Source organism: Amphiprion ocellaris, chromosome 16 (assembly GCF_022539595.1).
Source record: "Amphiprion ocellaris isolate individual 3 ecotype Okinawa chromosome 16, ASM2253959v1, whole genome shotgun sequence".
NCBI classification, from domain to species: domain Eukaryota; kingdom Metazoa; phylum Chordata; class Actinopteri; family Pomacentridae; genus Amphiprion; species Amphiprion ocellaris.
Window position 1 is genome coordinate 7,828,238 of NC_072781.1, and position 16,921 is coordinate 7,845,158.

Consider the following 16,921-nt stretch of genomic DNA (forward strand, 5'->3'; position numbering starts at 1 on the left):
CAAATGCCTTCTTTGTCAATCACGTCATTGATCGGGTGATTTCAAAGAGAGCTACTGTCTCACAGCCTCAGGTACAAATCTGTCAAACTGTGAAGGATATTTAAATCCTGTGATATACAGTATCATATAAATCTCACCCAGGGAACACAGTTTCTTTGTCTTTGTCTTGCTGTATTTTCTCAGCTCTTGGGTAAAACTCAATGTCAAACCATTCGAAGATAGACAAATCTTACCTTTTGACAATTGGCAAGCATAACAAATGCACCGTGGCTGTGTAGACATACTGTACTAAACCAGCATAAATTAAGCCTAAGGCCTGTTTGAATGTTTTGTTTTTGTCTACCTGCAAAGGGGTGTTTCAAATCTAACAACTCCGCTGGGGAGCAGAAACAATATGGTAAGGTTACAGAAAAAAAGAAACATAAAGCTTACCCAAGGTTTGCTGAGTCATGTACACAATAATGCGGATATCAGTTTTCAGTTCAAACTGGACCAGGCCTTGGTTCAGGGCAGTGACAAAAATATCTGAGATCTGTTACAGGTAGTCAACACAAAACACAGAAAACCAATATGAGACATTAGCATTTCACAATGATCTCATTATTTCATGAATTACCAATTCATATTTAGAACTTAAAAGAATAGTATAACAATTTGAGAACTACGCTTCATTGCTTTTTCTACGAGAGTTTATGGAAAAGACTGATACCACATGTGTCTGTTTGTTATTCAGCTGGAGCCAGCAGGTGATTAGCTTTAGCTTAGCATAATGACTGGTTGCAAACGATTGGACACTTAGCTTGGCTCTCATTAAAGTTTAAAATTACAGTGTGCCTCTCCTCCTAATGCTTTTAGTTGTTCTGCTAGTGTACCAAAAGTGCTAACTTAAGAAATGCCAAACTATTCTTCTGAGCGTCTTTCGATTTTTTTGGCTCCTGTACATTGCAGATGGTCCAGATGGAACATACAAAAAAAGCAGAGCCAAAATCAATCAATCTGTTATAATTATTTACTGGTGGACATGATTTGGCACTTGCCTCTACAGCCTTTTTAATACTAAATCTCATTATATGATTTTTTTTGTCATATCAGTAGAATGAAACATCTATTCTTGACAAAAGTTCACATGATATCTAAGCAAACATCTTTAGATATCATGGCTCTTACCCTCTCTAGAGCCTCCTCACTCCTTCTGTTATGCTCACTTGATGTATGCTCATCAGGCAGGATAAAGAGCTCTGCTGTAGTTGGAAGTCCTGGGTACAAAGACACCAGCAGCTGATCTACAGGAACCCCAGACACCTGCAGCAACAGAACAACACGAAAGGCTGATATAACTTCACAACGGAGGTTAAAGTTTGGAACTTTCAAGTCCGGATCTGAAAAGATTTTGACATCAGCTTCAATTGAAAATTCACACTGGATAACGGTGTCTGGTTACTGTCATGACAGATAAACTAAAAACGGCTCACACATGGAGCATAAAGCATCATGACTGCTGTGTCATTACTGCGCGCGGGTATGAAATAGTAATGACCCTGAAAGCCACCAGCGTCCGATGCTGGCTCCAGGAAAGATCTCCTGGGGGTTGATGTACCTGTGACAGAGCTGTCCGCACCACACGGCCTATGTCCTCCCTCCATTCGGGGATGTCAGGATTGTGCTCGTCAAGCGCTGGCGAAAACGACAACAGCAGCGACCTGAAGAACTCTGGGGGGAAAAAATGGTGAAGCCATGTCTTTTAGAATATGAATGCTACTTCTGGTTTAGTTTTTGATTAATCTGATGTGTAGTTTTGTCTTTTTTCATTTGGCAACATACGCCTGGAAGTTAATTGCTCCTCAAGATTTTGTGTTCGCGTACCGTGACATTTTATTCATTAGATAAGTCCACGTCGGCATCGTGGCGCAGCTTGCAGCAGCTGACCGAGAGGCATCACACTTTCCCCGAGATAGCGCATTGCATATTCATGTGTCGTGCATCTCACCAATTAAAGTGCTTTGAAGACTGTCTCCCCCACTCACCTTTAACAGTTATAACTTTTGAATCCTGCATTACGGTGCTCCCAGAAGCAACCTGGACTGTGACCTTGTTTTTTCCCTCTTTCTGAAACGTGTATGAGATGCTTCCTTCCAAGGTTATAATGGGCTGGATTTCAAAAGGAAAAAATAGAGAGAATTGCACAGAAAAACCTGCATCCTCTCCGCTGAATATAAAATGCTATGTACATGCAGCCCTCGACATACTGTATAATGAGGGGGTGCTGCAGTGAACACAATCAGCGTGATAAATAAATATGACCAGCCATCCTCTAGAAAGACATCGGGCAGTCATGTGCAGCTATACTTTACATGATTTGTGGGGAGGCTCTGCAGATTTACACTTTTAGATTGTAAACAACAACGCCAGGACATCAAGGGGGGGAGTGGAAAAGAAATGGAAAGATGGCAGTAAACAGGACAAACACATTTGTGGAGGACCAGTGGGAAGAAGACGAGATAAGCTTCTCACCTCGGAGCTGTTGTCAAACCACCAGAAGAAGGTCAATGTTCTGGGGTGGCTCGGCCAAACCACCGCAGTCAGATTAGCCTCCTTCCCCCTGATGGCTACAATAGGAGCGGAGAGATATACACGCTCCACTGGACCTGAGGCGGCGACACATACACCAGCACATATCCATACATGCATCAAATAAATGCACGCAGCAAACAGTGAGTATTATCGTGATCACAGCTGACGCACATTTAGCTCCAGGTGTGTGCTTTTGCATTTGCCGAGACTAAAATACATAAAAGTAACACAAGCATGACTGAAATGGAATTCTGCAGAGTGGGAACGTGACTATCCATGAAAGAGAAGAGGTTTTTTTTTTTTTTGCTATATGCACTGCCGCAGGAATCAGTAATGATGTTTCTTATTCACATACTGGTGATGTGTAAAAACAGTGTGCTGCTGTCAGATCCCTGGCTGTTTTCTGCAGAAGCTGTCACTCGGTAAATCCCAGTCGTTCTGTAGATGTGCTTGATGCCATCATCAGTCCTGCTCAGGTTAGAGTATGTGATCTTGATGCCGTCCCCGAAGTCGAGCTGGATGCTGGTTCTCAGCGAGTCTCCCTGTGGACAGACGGCATGACATAGCATCTGTCACTGAGGCTTAGGTTGAGATCCTTCACTTAGACCACATACAAGCGAAGAAAGCTCAGCCCACTCCTAAAAGTGTCGCGGCTGAGATGTCCCATAAGCTGTGTCACAAACACTTGATAGGAGAATATGAATGGAAGGAGACAGAAATTCAACCGAGAAAAACGAGGAAAAGTGAAAAAAGAGCATCGGAGGCAAGAAAGGTCATGAAAATGTCCCAGAGTAAGAAGGATGAGTTTATAATCTGCTGCCATTTTTTCCAGCGGACATGATCATTCAAAACAAACACATTGCCATTATTAAAGTGTTTTTCCACCCAAATCCAAAAACACTATGATAATTAACTCTAGCTTTGTTTACCCAGAGATATCTATAGCGTGAGACTTCAATATGTCAAGGAAGCTTTATTTGTGGTGCTTACAGCAATGAAAAATCTAAATATTCTATTAACACCCTGTCTGGAGTTTTTAGGCAACTAGAAGTACTTCCAATTAAATCTGTAAACACTGCAATCTGAAGATTATCTGAAGATTATATGAAGATTATCCAGCGTAATGATAGTGGGGAAGCCCAGACTTCTCCTCTAGCAACATTAAGAGATCTTGATGATTATTATATTATTGTAATAAGCAAGGACTGTCTATAAGGATGAGTTTAGCCTCTGGGTTTGAAAAGGGAATCACATGCGTAGTGACTTAAATTTGCTTTCTTTCTAATGACCAGTAGGAGGTGACTTCTCTGGCCACAAAAAAAAGTGCGATTATACAGATATATATGAGAAAATTACCCGACTTTTTAACTTAAATTGTTACCTCTGTATACATTTTCCTGAATTTCATATGGTCTCAATTGTTAGTTTCAAGTCTTTTTCAATAAAGTGTAGTGTTCATGTTTTAAATGTAGGTCCCATTTACAGGACAGGAAAATGCGTATCTACAAATACAGAGTGCACTACTGTGAAATCTGGCACAGATATTCAAATCTCCAGGATAACAGTCCTCATAATCATCTGAGATACTATTTCATACCACCAGCTTATGTTCAGGTCTTCAGGTTTCCAGTTAAATATCTCTCCAACCATTTGATAAATGTAAACATAATCAGACACAAACATTCATTGCCACAGTGAGGTTGATCTTGTAATCTAGTGAAATTGACCATCAAACACATGAAAAAATGATCCCACAGTTCTCAACAGTATATGTTTTGTGCTAATTAGAACATGCTAACACACTAGACATTGACGATATGAGCAAGATAGCATGCAGAGCATTGCCCTGCTGTAGATAAATGCAGCCTCACAGAGCCACTAATATGCATGTGAACCTACTCTCATGCTAGTCTGGTTCTAATTAAACTGAACAGACCTTTTAAAATAGTTCTGTCTCTTCAAACACTGGTGATTCTGAGGTGATCTGACTCACATCATCAAGGTAGACCGTGAAAGTAACGTTGCTTCCAACAGCAGCACTGAGCTCTCCCTGACTGGTGGACAGACGGAGGCCTCGGGGTGCTCTGGGACGACATGGCTCCCTCCTGGGCGAGTATACGTTCCTTCCTGCCTCCTTACAGTTATTGGACAAGACTTTACGATACCTTTGAAGCAGAAAGTTAAAAAAAAAAAAAAAAAAGACAAATATTAAGAAATTACACACTAACAGAATATAGTTTAAGCATTTTTCATTGTATATAACATACAAACACTGGAATTAAATTCTTCACTAAGAGTAATCAAAATATTTTCCCAAAGATTTAACACTTTTGATGTGTTCCTGGAGGTGTCATCATCCATTTTTTTGTTGTTTTTTTTTCATTTGAGAAGCTCCTTCTTCAGTTCCTTTTTGGCAGTTTATTGTGGGACAACAGCACCCATTAACAGCAAACAGATTTGGCATTCATACCGGCCTCCGAGTATATTTATTTAGCCACTTTTTCAGATTGAACACGCTGCATAACCAAAATCTGCTTTGCATTATTGTATTATGGAATTGGGACACAGTGTAGGTTACATTTTTTAGCTTTCAGAGTTGTATTTTTGAGCCGAGAGGCAGTAAACTATTATTTTCTGTTTGCGTTCCACACAACATGACAAACAAGGTGGGACTGAATAATATTGTTTTGTGATGGACTGAACATTGGGGGCCACTTACCCTGTGCTGTTAAGGAAGCTTTGGCTGGAGCTGCAGCTTTTAGCCGCACCATTTGGATTAAACCAAAAAGCCGGGGAGCACTTCCCATCCGCCTGGCGCTCCCAGCCATAGTCACTGCCAGAAAGGGAAACAAAAAAAACACAACACTTCATGAAATGATAAACACTGCTACTCAAAATAATCCAGCTTCTACAAGCTTTTGTAGTGGGGCAAATGCTCTGCAGTTAGAGCTTCATGGCATATTTTAAGACTATTACTAGAGACATGATTGTCAGACAAGCGGGATCAAAGAGAATTTCAGACAGATGGATAAAAGATATTTAAAATTCATTTAACGATTCATTATTAATTGAATTCTAATAAGTCACTTGACATTATGCAAATTACAGGAGCATGATGAAAAGTTCTTAACTTCCATCTACATTTTTCAAACTATAATTAGATTCAATGAATACAGCCACATTGGTTATCTAGTAAATATGAAATGTAAGATGGATATTAAGGCATATGAAGTTCTCCAAACTGATACTTTTGGTTTTTATTACAAATGTGGACAAGCAGCCCTAATTAAGTACAACTTGAATTAGATGTTCAAAGCAGAGGAGCTGTTTGGTAAACATGTAATAAAAGAAATTAAAGAACCACTGGGGAAAAATATCACAGTTACAGTACAGTCCCAGCTGGAAACCCTGAGAGAAAGAAGTCATTACCATTCAAAATCATAGGCTGTGCAGAGGCATGGCTCTGAGGAATAGATCCTTGAATAGTCCTGGGCCAGCATGCAACGGTTGCCCGGCCTGCGCTTCATATAGATCTGCTTCTCGCCCATCACACACAGCTCTCCCTATCAGACAAAGAAAAAGATGATCTAGTTTTTCCACATGGCCGAAAGAAACTCTATATATTCACAAAAGCAAGACAGAAAGAAAGATTTACGTTCATGCATTTAGTGAGTGTACAAACATTGAGCTTGCGAGGCTGACAATAAATCAGAAATGTTTAATATTCCTGTTACCTTGTTGTGCAGGTACCACGTCTGATAATCTCCATCCATGCATCTTCTGTTAAAGAGGCCCTTGTAGTCAATCTTGATCAGCTGCCACTCTGACCGATGGCTGAAGTGTCCAAAGAAACTAGAGGGTGATGTATTAAACAACAAATTTTCAGCTGAGACCATCCTGAGACACTGATGCACAGTTGTCTCATATGATGCGTGGCACCTGCGAATCTGATGTCTGTCATTTACGCTGACAGATGAGACAACCTGAGATTCCCTTTGATGGAAAGTTTCAGTCACTGGGGGAAAATCTGCTGGTCCTGTATTTGTTTACATCAACAGAGGAGCTAATTCTTCGAGCCTGATGTTTGTTTTATTGCTTCTGGACTGTATCTGTGTGTCTCTGCTTACGTGATAATGTGGTTGTCAGATTCTGGCTCCATTAAAACTCCATCCACATACAGAGGTGCCAAGGAGAAACTGTGACGGTCCCATTTCTTCCCTTCATCTAGACTGATCCTGTGTTAAAAAAAAAGACAGCAACTGTCAGTGCATGCATATCTATCTCTCTTTGTTTATCTATCTGTAGTGGATGAATATATTGTTTTCTCTATGCATATAACATTAAACATCCCAAGCACACAGGTTGAGCAATGAAAAAGAAGGCGCAAAGAAATAGCAATTTAGCTTTTGCCATGGCTGAAAAATGAAACGCCTTGGATTCTCTTCAGTGTGAAAAATTATCTCAACAACAGGCTGAACAATAGAACAAATGGTCCTCGGCCCAGGTAAATTTTTGAAGGTGACAACACAACACAGAAGAGAGATATGACTCAGGTTGTAACATTAGAAATAGATTTGGGGGGTTTCAAATCGCCTTTCTCGGAGCTTAATCACTTTTGACAGGGCTGTAGTGTACAGGGACATCAACGTAGATAGTGTTACAAAGCTCCCACAATATGAGGGACTTATGAGGGCATTCTGTCTCATATTTCCACCCCGCTCTACTTCTCATTTACATAAAAGCACTCAAACCATCATATCCAACCAAGAGTACAAAAGCTGTAACACACTCTCTTCTGCTGGAAATGGTTCTGACAGTTCTGAAGCCGCAGTGCCGATACAATTATCATGCAAACTTGGCCCATCAGCATTTCAAAACATTAAACGTAATCATATGCTGGATCAAAAAAAAAAAAAAAAAAAAACTCAAACCAAAATAACACCCAGGTAATTTGCCACTACAGCTCGAAACGCCTACAGCTCCTGCTTACAGTAATTACGGCGCCGGCTATTGTCAAAGATGAGCTACACCTACCACAAGTGTCGAATCGGCGTCGCTGCATGTAAAACTGCCAGCAAAGCTCCTCCGTTGTCAAGGAACCAAATGTTGTGCTCTTCATCAAAAATCTGCATTCGTGCACAGTGAAAAAAAAAACACGCATTCGTTCCATTCATTACAGTCCGTTTTTGACATGAATGCATCATCTGTTTAAGGTAAACACAGGCAGCGTGGAGACAAGTCTTACCTGTCTCCAGCTATTTCCTGCATCTGATGTTATAAACATCCCAAGGTTGGTAGAGGACAGCTCTGTTCCGATATTGCCTGAGTGCAAAAACATGAATAATTTCAGTTGGTGTGTATTTACACAGAAAAGATTCCAGAACATGCCTATATGCACAATCAGCTGATAAAATCAAGAAGAGTTATTTTGCAAATATGTTCTCATTTTCCAAGTTTATGACTTACCACAACCTAATCTCCCCTAAATTATGAGGTTTTGGAGGAGAAGTTTCCACATTCGATTTCAATGACAGAACGAGGGCACTATGTGATTATTTTTGTGTTTGTGTGGTTGCATTGCTATCTGAAGTCTCACCCCTTCAGATGCATGTCTTTCAGGTAACTCTACCTGTAGCCACAATGATTCCCGGCACAGACTTCTTGCTGGTGATGGGTCCAGATGTGTAGGGATTCTCTGACATCTCCAGATGAAGATGCAGCGAGCAAAATGGCTGTCAACAAAAAACGGATTCCAATACAGCACAAGTTGAGACAATATGGATCTCAGATCTTAACAGCAGCAATTATAATTAGCTTTGCTTTGAAACCATTCTTCCCATTGAGAGAAAAGTGCCAACATTTTCAGACACCATTTCTAAAACAAAGATACTTTGTTCCTCTCATCTCGTTTGCCAGAAAAGAAAAAAAGAGAGAAGAAAATGGCTGAGAGGACACAGAGGGCATTTGAATTGTTTCAATCTAAAGCAAACAAGGCATGTAATTAAAATTCCCCAAGATGCACTGATAAATCTGGCAAAATTGATTCAAATCATTTCACTCATCCCTCCGACTAAAGCGCACTGAAAAACATCAATAAGGCTTTTCAAACTGTGGAGGATGGGGTGGGGGAAGGAGGGTCAGAAAGCAGACGAGCACGGTGGTCATTTATGCACCGCAGTGAAAGACAGTAACCTGCTGTCAACCCGAAGAATATACATTATTTCAGAAACCTCTAAAGAACACACTGACTGGATTAGGTGGAAGTCATACCTGCTGAATGACAACACCGTCACGTAATATAATGTGGTGTAATCTAGTATTCATTAGTGCAGTGTGACTACAGGTAGCAAATTGAAATCACAGAGGTTAATGGAAAGCGTGGACCCCTGAAAGAAAACGCAATGACACTCTGTGCCTTACACTGATAATAAGAATATTCCAGCCCAGCATCTCCTCGGCCATTTAGGAGGTTATAAAGGCTTGCTGATGCCGGAGCTGGCACCTGGCCTCGTGCAAATATGGCTCGGAATCAAAGAATATCCGAAGCACAGCTGATGAGGTTGAAACATTTGATGAATGATATATGTCATGAGCTTAATTTTGCATGAATGAGAGCATTCATTCAGTCCTGCCCAAAGGCTCGAGCTCACCAGAATGCAGTCAAGGTTATTTCCAGCCACATCAGTGCTGGGAGCTGGCAGGAGGGCCCATGTTTGTCCCTTGTTGTATGTGATGAAAGTCTTGATGTGATAATCCACCAGTTTGTTGGCGAGATACATGCCATTTATCCCCTCGACCTATGCAGGACAACGGCAAAAACTGAAGTCATCAAGGCAGGTCCTTTCAACATCATTACCTTCTTTGAATCGTTTAATATGCAACATATTTTATCAGCTGATGTGTGTGTCTTGCATGTAAAATAAGTGGAGTAAATATAGCGGAGTAAAAGCATAAACTAGATTCAAAATGGGTTCGTATTTTATGCTGTATTGAATATGTCACATTAAAAATAGGTATCATATGTATTATAAACCTGTGAATCCACTTTAAATATAATCGCAACTTAGTAAATTGAGGATTTCCTTGTGGATATACTGTGTTAGATTTGAAGGGGGAATTAGTGTTGGAGCAGCCGCAGCTGACCGTGAACAAGGCTAACTACACACCTTATAGAAGTCGACCAGGAGGTTACCAGCGGGTCCCCTGTTGGTTCTCAGATTCTCTAATGAAAGGATAAAGTAGACCCCGGGGGAGTCTGAGATATAGAGGCTGTAAGTGTTGTTCTGATTCCACTCCTGGACGGCAGCAAATACCTGCTTCTCATCTGTGCTGATAATATGCATGTCCTGTAGGAGGGTGTGGGTGAGACAAAGGGAGCAGATGGAAAAAGAGAGAACGGGTGAGAATGACAGATGCAAGTGAACAAAAATAAAGGAGACATAAAAAAGGAAGCCATGTACCATTTGTCTAAATATCATAAGTGTGACTTTTCTTTATAAAATAACAGTTGTGCAGCGACAGGAAATGAAAGTGATTCAAAACTAAAATTGTGTTTCTTTATGATAATACATCTTTTATGCTTTGATAGTAGTTCAGTGTGTTTGCCGCTTACCTTTGGCAGACAGTATTTAGGCAGTTTCATCCGCTTGAAGGATTCTCTCATGTAGGAGACAAAGTAGCTGGCTCGTCCTGACTTGGTTACCTTTGCGGTGAAGTTAAAGCAGCTTTGTCAATCTCTAATGAGACAACATGGATACATTTCTGTATACAGTAGGAGCATCATTTTTACCAAAAAAAGCAGTTTTTTTTTTAGCAATGCAGACAAAATAAAATTTATATTTCCATTTTAATTGATGCTATGGTTATGACGTCTTAAGATTTTTTGAATGGAAAAACCTATGTAGAATGTTGGGAAGATGAAAAACAAAATAGATGGGAGTTTGGTTTTAAAAAGTCATACAGTACTGTGCAAAAACTGCTGAAAATAAAGTGAGGTGTGTCCACAGTTATGGCATTAGTCGTTTTTATTTGTGCAGTTAACAAAAGAAAGCCAAATCAAATCAATATATGCCTTTAAAACAGCACGAGTTCTCCAAGATAAATATGCAAAAGGTCCTTTCTTCTGCATCTTATAGAACTTGTTATGGATTTAGTCTCTCTAAGTGTCTTCCATCTCTTTCAGACCCACCAAACCAACCTTACAGTGCCTTATTTTGCACAGTAACGTATGCAATTTGACCAGCTTCCTCAATGTAGCTCCACTGTGAAGCTGTTGCACCTCCTGAAGGATGTATATTAATTCACAACGCATGACTGACTTGATAAAACACTTGTAATTTTACTCCGCTTTCCACAGAGTCAAAAGCGGACTAAAATTACAAGCACAACAGAAATTATTATCATTATCTCAATTAGTTTAAAGCTAAGAGGCACTGAAAATTGTGTTGGCTTTATCTACAGTGCGTCTTGAAGATCTTAATGCACTACCACTTTCCCATCCACTTACAGCCAGGGCAACGCTACTTGATTGCTTATTTTCTAATCAACTAGAAGGATGGTGTTTGTCCCCCAACACACTACATTAGGGCTCTAATGGAATAATCTATCGAAAATCAATGAGCTGCATTCTCCCAGGCCACATTTTTGAGGATGTTGCACTTGGCTGTTCGTTCTCTCCCAAGAGACTTTGGAGGTGTTGAAGACTGCTTATTTCGTTGTAGCCTGAATCGATAACCTCATTACTCTTTGTCAAGTTAAATCCAACTGCCCCAAGCAATGAAAGTCACAAGAAAGTCATCTGTGCCACCACGGCTCGGCACAGACACTCTCTGTGTGTCCAGTTATTTTCACCAGCATCTTCCTCACGTCTGCCTCTGCCTTGACGGTCAATCTCATCTCGGCTAAATGCAATTTGGGCATTTTATTGAATCACCATCTCCGAATCACGCTGTGATATATTTTTTTCATACATTTTCATTCTTATATCGTAGCCATTCCAATCAAGTCTGTGGATTAAGTGTGTTGAAAGTGAAACTGGGTCACAGCTAAAGTATCGCTGCTGCAACATCATACCATATCAAAAGATTAAATCTGTGGATAAATAAATTAAAAATGAAGAGCAAACATTTTGGGGTGTTTATTCAAAATGAAAGCGTGCAGTCCTAGAAAACTGCTGCCGTTTTGGAGTTTTATTTTCGTGAAGCTTGGCTGGAGCTAAATAAGAATGACCAAATGTATCAAGCCTGACCAACAGAGAGGAAATTACTTAGCTGTGGCTGGAAATCAATGACAGCGGAGGGCATTTGAAAATTAAATTTCTAATAATGACCCTGACTGCAGCTGTCTAATTGAAGTCAAAGTCAGAGTGAATGATAATAAGGACACTAACCTGTCTATTCACAGTCCCTTTGTCGTGTGCTCTCAGCGAGCAAACACATTTTTCAGGCATGGAGTATATCTGTGCGGAAACTCAAACACTGAGTGTGCCTTGACATGAACGAGACAAAACATAATCAAAACACCCATCGGGATAGTGGGGGAACAGGTGTGTGTTGGGAAAAACCATTATGTGGGTTTTGATGGAAAAGCATGAATTAGGTGCACAAGAGAGCAACGTAAAAACAAAAAAAAATCCCCCCAAAAACAGGAAAATCAAAGTTCACAGACACAGCAGACTTTGCATGAAAAGATACAGACAACTGGTAATCTATTACTATGCAAACCTGCGTGAAAACATATTCATCCTGCACAACTAGTGAGTTGGTGTCGACGTGTCCGGGGAACAGGTACTGTCTGTTGCCTTCTGTGCACCGTGGAGCTCTGCATTTCACATACTGAGCACCTGGAAAGGAAATCAATCAGAAGTAAATTACAACCACTTGTCTTAAAACAACACTTTTTTAATGTACTGGAGCTGCTATACAGTATGTAAATGCTACATCCATTCCAAGTTCAGAGCTCTGCAACAATTTTAAACTCGGGTAATATTCCAACACTGATACTAGTCAGTTGGCACTTTTAAAATCCAAATTAGCTGAGTTTCAACACTTCGAGCTCCTGCAGTGTGTCACACTACAACAAAAAGTTCAGGATGTTATTGTGTGAGACAAGAGGAGTTTGTATGCTAATTCAGATACAGATTTTCTCACCGCAGGAGGAACGTGAGTATCTTTTCCAATGCAGGAAATTCCTATAATTGGTTTGACAGAATATACCACGCTGTTTAGAAAGGGAAAGCTGAGGTTTGTCTATGAAACACAGGGGATAGATTAGGGAGAAGAAACATCCATCAGCCCGCTAAAACTCTCCGTTTTTGTCAGGAGACACCTATTCTGTTTTACTAGACTTCAGAGACCAATCTGAACAGCAGAACAGGTCTCATCTTGGCTGTGACCTCGCTCTAAATGAGAGGCAAAGGGGTCCTGTGGGTCTTGCTACGGCAGCGATCTGGAGTGCAGCACTCACGGCCTTTTGCGATGCGCGTCTCGATGTGGACCACATCTGATTCTCTGTCCAGCCCCATTACCGCCCTTGAAAGAAGAGGAGGAGGAGACGATGGAGAGAAGCGGAAGAATGGTGGTGGGCAAGAGAAGGGAAAATGAGAAGAAGAAGAAGAAGAGTGGGTGGTTAGGTTGAGTATCACAGCTGCAGACGGACATCCCTGTTCCGAGAAAGTCGTAACAATATGTTGTTATCTTGTGTAAATCAGTCAATGTAGAATCTGCAACACCAGCGGCAATTAATCTCAATTCACTAAGGCATCAACAAAGGAAACAACAAGGGAAAGGGGGTTGTTGTTGTTGTGGGTTGTTATGAAATTGCAGACGCCTGCAACACCATTTTGATAAATAACTATTTGACATAATGTGCGTTAAGGAATAGAATTCAAAAGCAAAAATAATGCATTGTTTCGGAGACCGTTAAACCCGCTGTGCTCCTCTTTTTTTGTATCAAACATCTCGCTGTTGATGCATGTGGAGAGGATGTCCTCCAACCAATGTCCTTTCGTTCCCGGCTAAAACACACTTGGTTTGACACAAACCATGACAAAGAGGGATAAACGGGCTCGCATCAATATTCACTGCCTTGTGTCAGCGCAGACTAAATGACAGCGACAACAAAAACAGCATGTCATGTTTGCTATGAAAAAAGAAGCACTATATTCTTTCAGGTCTACGTGACGTGGATGTAATCGGTTTTGTGGCCGGATGCAATGGAGGAGATCTGCTTCTGACAAGAGGTCATGGGATCCTTCTGACAGCAAAGGGTCATGAACACTATCATTATGCAAATTACAATCAATCACTGCAGAAAACAGCTCAAAAATAGGATCCACATAATCATACCAGTAGAATCTGCCTGGCATCACGTTGTCGTGAACAAGCTGCCATTTCCTCCCGAAGTCCATTGAACTGTACAGCTGCAAGACAAAATTAGGCCGATCTTAGTCGCACTTCGTCACACCATCACCGAATCCACAGCAGAATCAAATGCAAGCAAAACTTTTAAAAGCGCCTATTACTGTACTTTCACATAAAGGTTCATTGCGGATTCACTCAGAAGCTACCTTGCTGTCATGACTGTAAGCCAGTATCCAGTCCTCCTGTGCGGGGTGGAAGAGCAGGCTCAGGATGTTGAAGTTAATGGGATGCTTGTCAAAGCTTGCCCCTTCATCTGAACTGATGAGAACAGCGCTCTCTACCTCTGGGTCGCTAAGCATCATTATCTAAAGTACAGAGGGCCAGACCAGGGATATAGCATTAGAGGAGAGAGCGAGAGAGACACAGAGATACCGTCATTTGGCAGCAATTTTAAGAAACTATAATTCGATGTCAGGAGTGAGCTTGGAAGAGATCAGACGGAGAGATAAAAGCAACGGACGACGCTGACCTTCCGTTTGTTGGTTGGGCAGACATACAGGTACATCAAAACCGTCCTTGAACCCACTTTGTCATTGAGTTTGGTGTAGGTGCTGCCATAATCCGTGGATCTGGACACAAACAAAAAACAAATCGCATGTTTGATGAAGAAATCCATTAGACACAGATTCAGCACCGTAGCAGCGCTTTGGCATCTTTAGTCCATTAACTGCAAATCACTAATTCTGTACAAGACTGCCTTTCCAGAGCATGCCGCACATTTCAAGATTGATTTTCTACCATTTAGGCTGTCTTTTGCTTTAAGGGATGAAAAACAACTTGCAGAGACTAAATTCATGCTAATGTCGCTTTTGTTGCTCTTGTAGTTTTAAGAAATGTGCTACACCAAAAAGTGCCATTACTCTGCCAGTCTATCTACTGTATGCGCTCAAATTATGAAGAACCAAATATGAAAAAATATGCAGAGGGTGGCAGCTGAATAAAAAGCAAACCTTTCAAGTAGTCAGTGATGCAGAGCTTTTTTTTGTTTTGTTTTTTTTGTACAGAAATGTGCTTTGCAGACAGACAGATAAAATAAATCACTGATTAAATAAACCTTGGACCGCTAGTAAGCAAAATTGAATGAGTGGATCTCCATTTTGTTTGCTAAAGCCTGCTAGTCTAAAGAGTCACACCCTAATTTGCATGGCTGTGTATTTACAATATATACAAGACTGTAGCAAATCAAAATAAACATAACATTAAGTGAAGCTATAATTAACTGACTCTAACATCTAAATTCAAAAGCCTTGTGTGTAGGTTGTTGTGTCAACTGTAGAGCTCAAATATCACAAATAAAGAAGATCCAGAAAGTCACTCTTGTGATTTAAAGAAAAAATAAAAGTCAAATAATCCAGTAAATCTTTTAGAACACAAACAAAAGTGAAGGAGGTCCTTATCTGTAGCTCAAATTCAAGATGGTAACAGCTTGCTAGATTGAGGACACAAACAAACCGCTGGAGAGGAGATACATCGCTGCTGAAATAGAAGGTTGTGTTACTGTGGTAATGTGAAACTATACTGCAAGAAGGCTGTAAAAACAAGAGTGAACGGAAGCAATACAATAAGATGCAAAGAAGGCTGACATCAGCTGGTGAAAATGAAGCGGCACTGCAAGCAAATTAATACATTTGCCTCAAAGATTATTTGGCAACAGCGTACAGCATCCCACAGTTTATTCCTGTCAGCTACTGGTGACAGCAACCTACCAAGAAAGAGCGATATGCCAGACAGAAAAGATGGAACACACAGCTGCAAACCAATTTCAGGCTGGATGTAAACAATGCAGCTTTCAAAATATTTAAAAAAAAAAAAAAATCATATTTGCAAATATTTTATAAGGACTGAAAAGCTTTGACCAGGCTTGTTAGGACACACAGGCAATTTAGGGAGGAATACAGAATGTAAATATAACTATGTTTACAAGGAGACTCCACAGGGAACCTTTAGCATTTTGCAAAATTTAAGGAAAAAGTATGTTGTCACTATGTGGTAACGCATTAGCGCACAGGGACTAATTTGAAGACTCATGCTTGCTGCTGCATTAAAGGAAACTAAAACTGTAACGGTCTTTGACAACAAACAGGAAAATATGTTTATCAAGAGAAGCCTAATGTGTTAAACAGCTTTGGTATATTTCTGCATTAAAAAGGTTGGCATATTAATTGGACAGTTCCTTTTTGCAACAGCAATAATGTAGCTTTGACAAACACGTCATGCAGACTAAATATTCATTCATCACATGTCAAGCAAGTCCCTGCAAGTCTTTGCAAGGTGATTTTCATGCTACACTGACATGTAATGAAAGCAGGGCCTGCCTGCAAGGTAGGAAATCAATTTATGAAGTTCACGTATGGTTTGGAGAAGACTCAACAGTAATATGGCTGAGTACAGTACATGCAATTTGTACTTAAAAGGCTAAAACATCCAGCACAGCCAGTCCTCGAGTGTAACATCATTCTGAGTGATGAACACATTGTACGCTTACAGTATATGAGGAATAATTCTCCTTTCATACTAGCAGATCTTTGCATGTTGAAGACTGTGAGGGAGGAATTTCTGAACACATCCTTTCAAGTGCAGTGGTGAAATCCCCTTTCACATAGCTTTTTATCTTAAATAAGAGCCAGAATGGCCTTTTGTTCTCTCCGCCTGATTTAGATACTCAGTTTCATCCTCTTTCATTCAGTTTTCTTTTCAGTAGGTAGTGTGGTATGCTGTTGCTATAGTGCAACAAATTAGCCAGACAAAAGTAAGATATATACACGCTTACTGTGAGAGATGTGATAGAAAAAATACTCAAATAAAGAGAAAAATAAATGAGTAAATGACCCGGTTCTTGGCCTTATTTGTAAAAGGAACATTCAGATCTGTAGAAACATACTTCCACTTCACAGAGCCGCATCTCCCGACAAGGGTAGATGTGTTTGTCA

At 40.4% G+C, this 16,921-nt stretch overlaps 1 protein-coding gene across 2 annotated transcripts in view; it reads right to left on the reverse strand.

The window, feature by feature from the left end:
* sorcs3b (sortilin related VPS10 domain containing receptor 3b) overlaps positions 1–16,921 on the reverse strand; it is an 87,001-nt gene that overhangs the window by 7,027 nt on the left and 63,053 nt on the right. For both annotated transcript variants that reach the window (XM_035956496.2, XM_023288562.3), the window contains exons 3-24: positions 14,461–14,560; positions 14,138–14,296; positions 13,917–13,990; positions 13,036–13,100; positions 12,294–12,412; positions 10,184–10,273; positions 9,738–9,917; positions 9,222–9,368; positions 8,201–8,303; positions 7,817–7,893; positions 7,606–7,697; positions 6,699–6,806; positions 6,306–6,423; positions 6,001–6,134; positions 5,291–5,404; positions 4,565–4,736; positions 2,927–3,113; positions 2,512–2,645; positions 2,025–2,148; positions 1,598–1,710; positions 1,168–1,302; positions 433–532 (exon numbers count right to left, since the gene is read on the reverse strand). In XM_035956496.2, coding sequence (XP_035812389.1) covers positions 433–532; positions 1,168–1,302; positions 1,598–1,710; positions 2,025–2,148; positions 2,512–2,645; positions 2,927–3,113; positions 4,565–4,736; positions 5,291–5,404; positions 6,001–6,134; positions 6,306–6,423; positions 6,699–6,806; positions 7,606–7,697; positions 7,817–7,893; positions 8,201–8,303; positions 9,222–9,368; positions 9,738–9,917; positions 10,184–10,273; positions 12,294–12,412; positions 13,036–13,100; positions 13,917–13,990; positions 14,138–14,296; positions 14,461–14,496 — 2,581 coding nt within the window. In that variant the 5' untranslated portion in view covers positions 14,497–14,560. The remainder of the gene's footprint in view (positions 1–432; positions 533–1,167; positions 1,303–1,597; positions 1,711–2,024; positions 2,149–2,511; positions 2,646–2,926; positions 3,114–4,564; positions 4,737–5,290; positions 5,405–6,000; positions 6,135–6,305; positions 6,424–6,698; positions 6,807–7,605; positions 7,698–7,816; positions 7,894–8,200; positions 8,304–9,221; positions 9,369–9,737; positions 9,918–10,183; positions 10,274–12,293; positions 12,413–13,035; positions 13,101–13,916; positions 13,991–14,137; positions 14,297–14,460; positions 14,561–16,921) is intronic.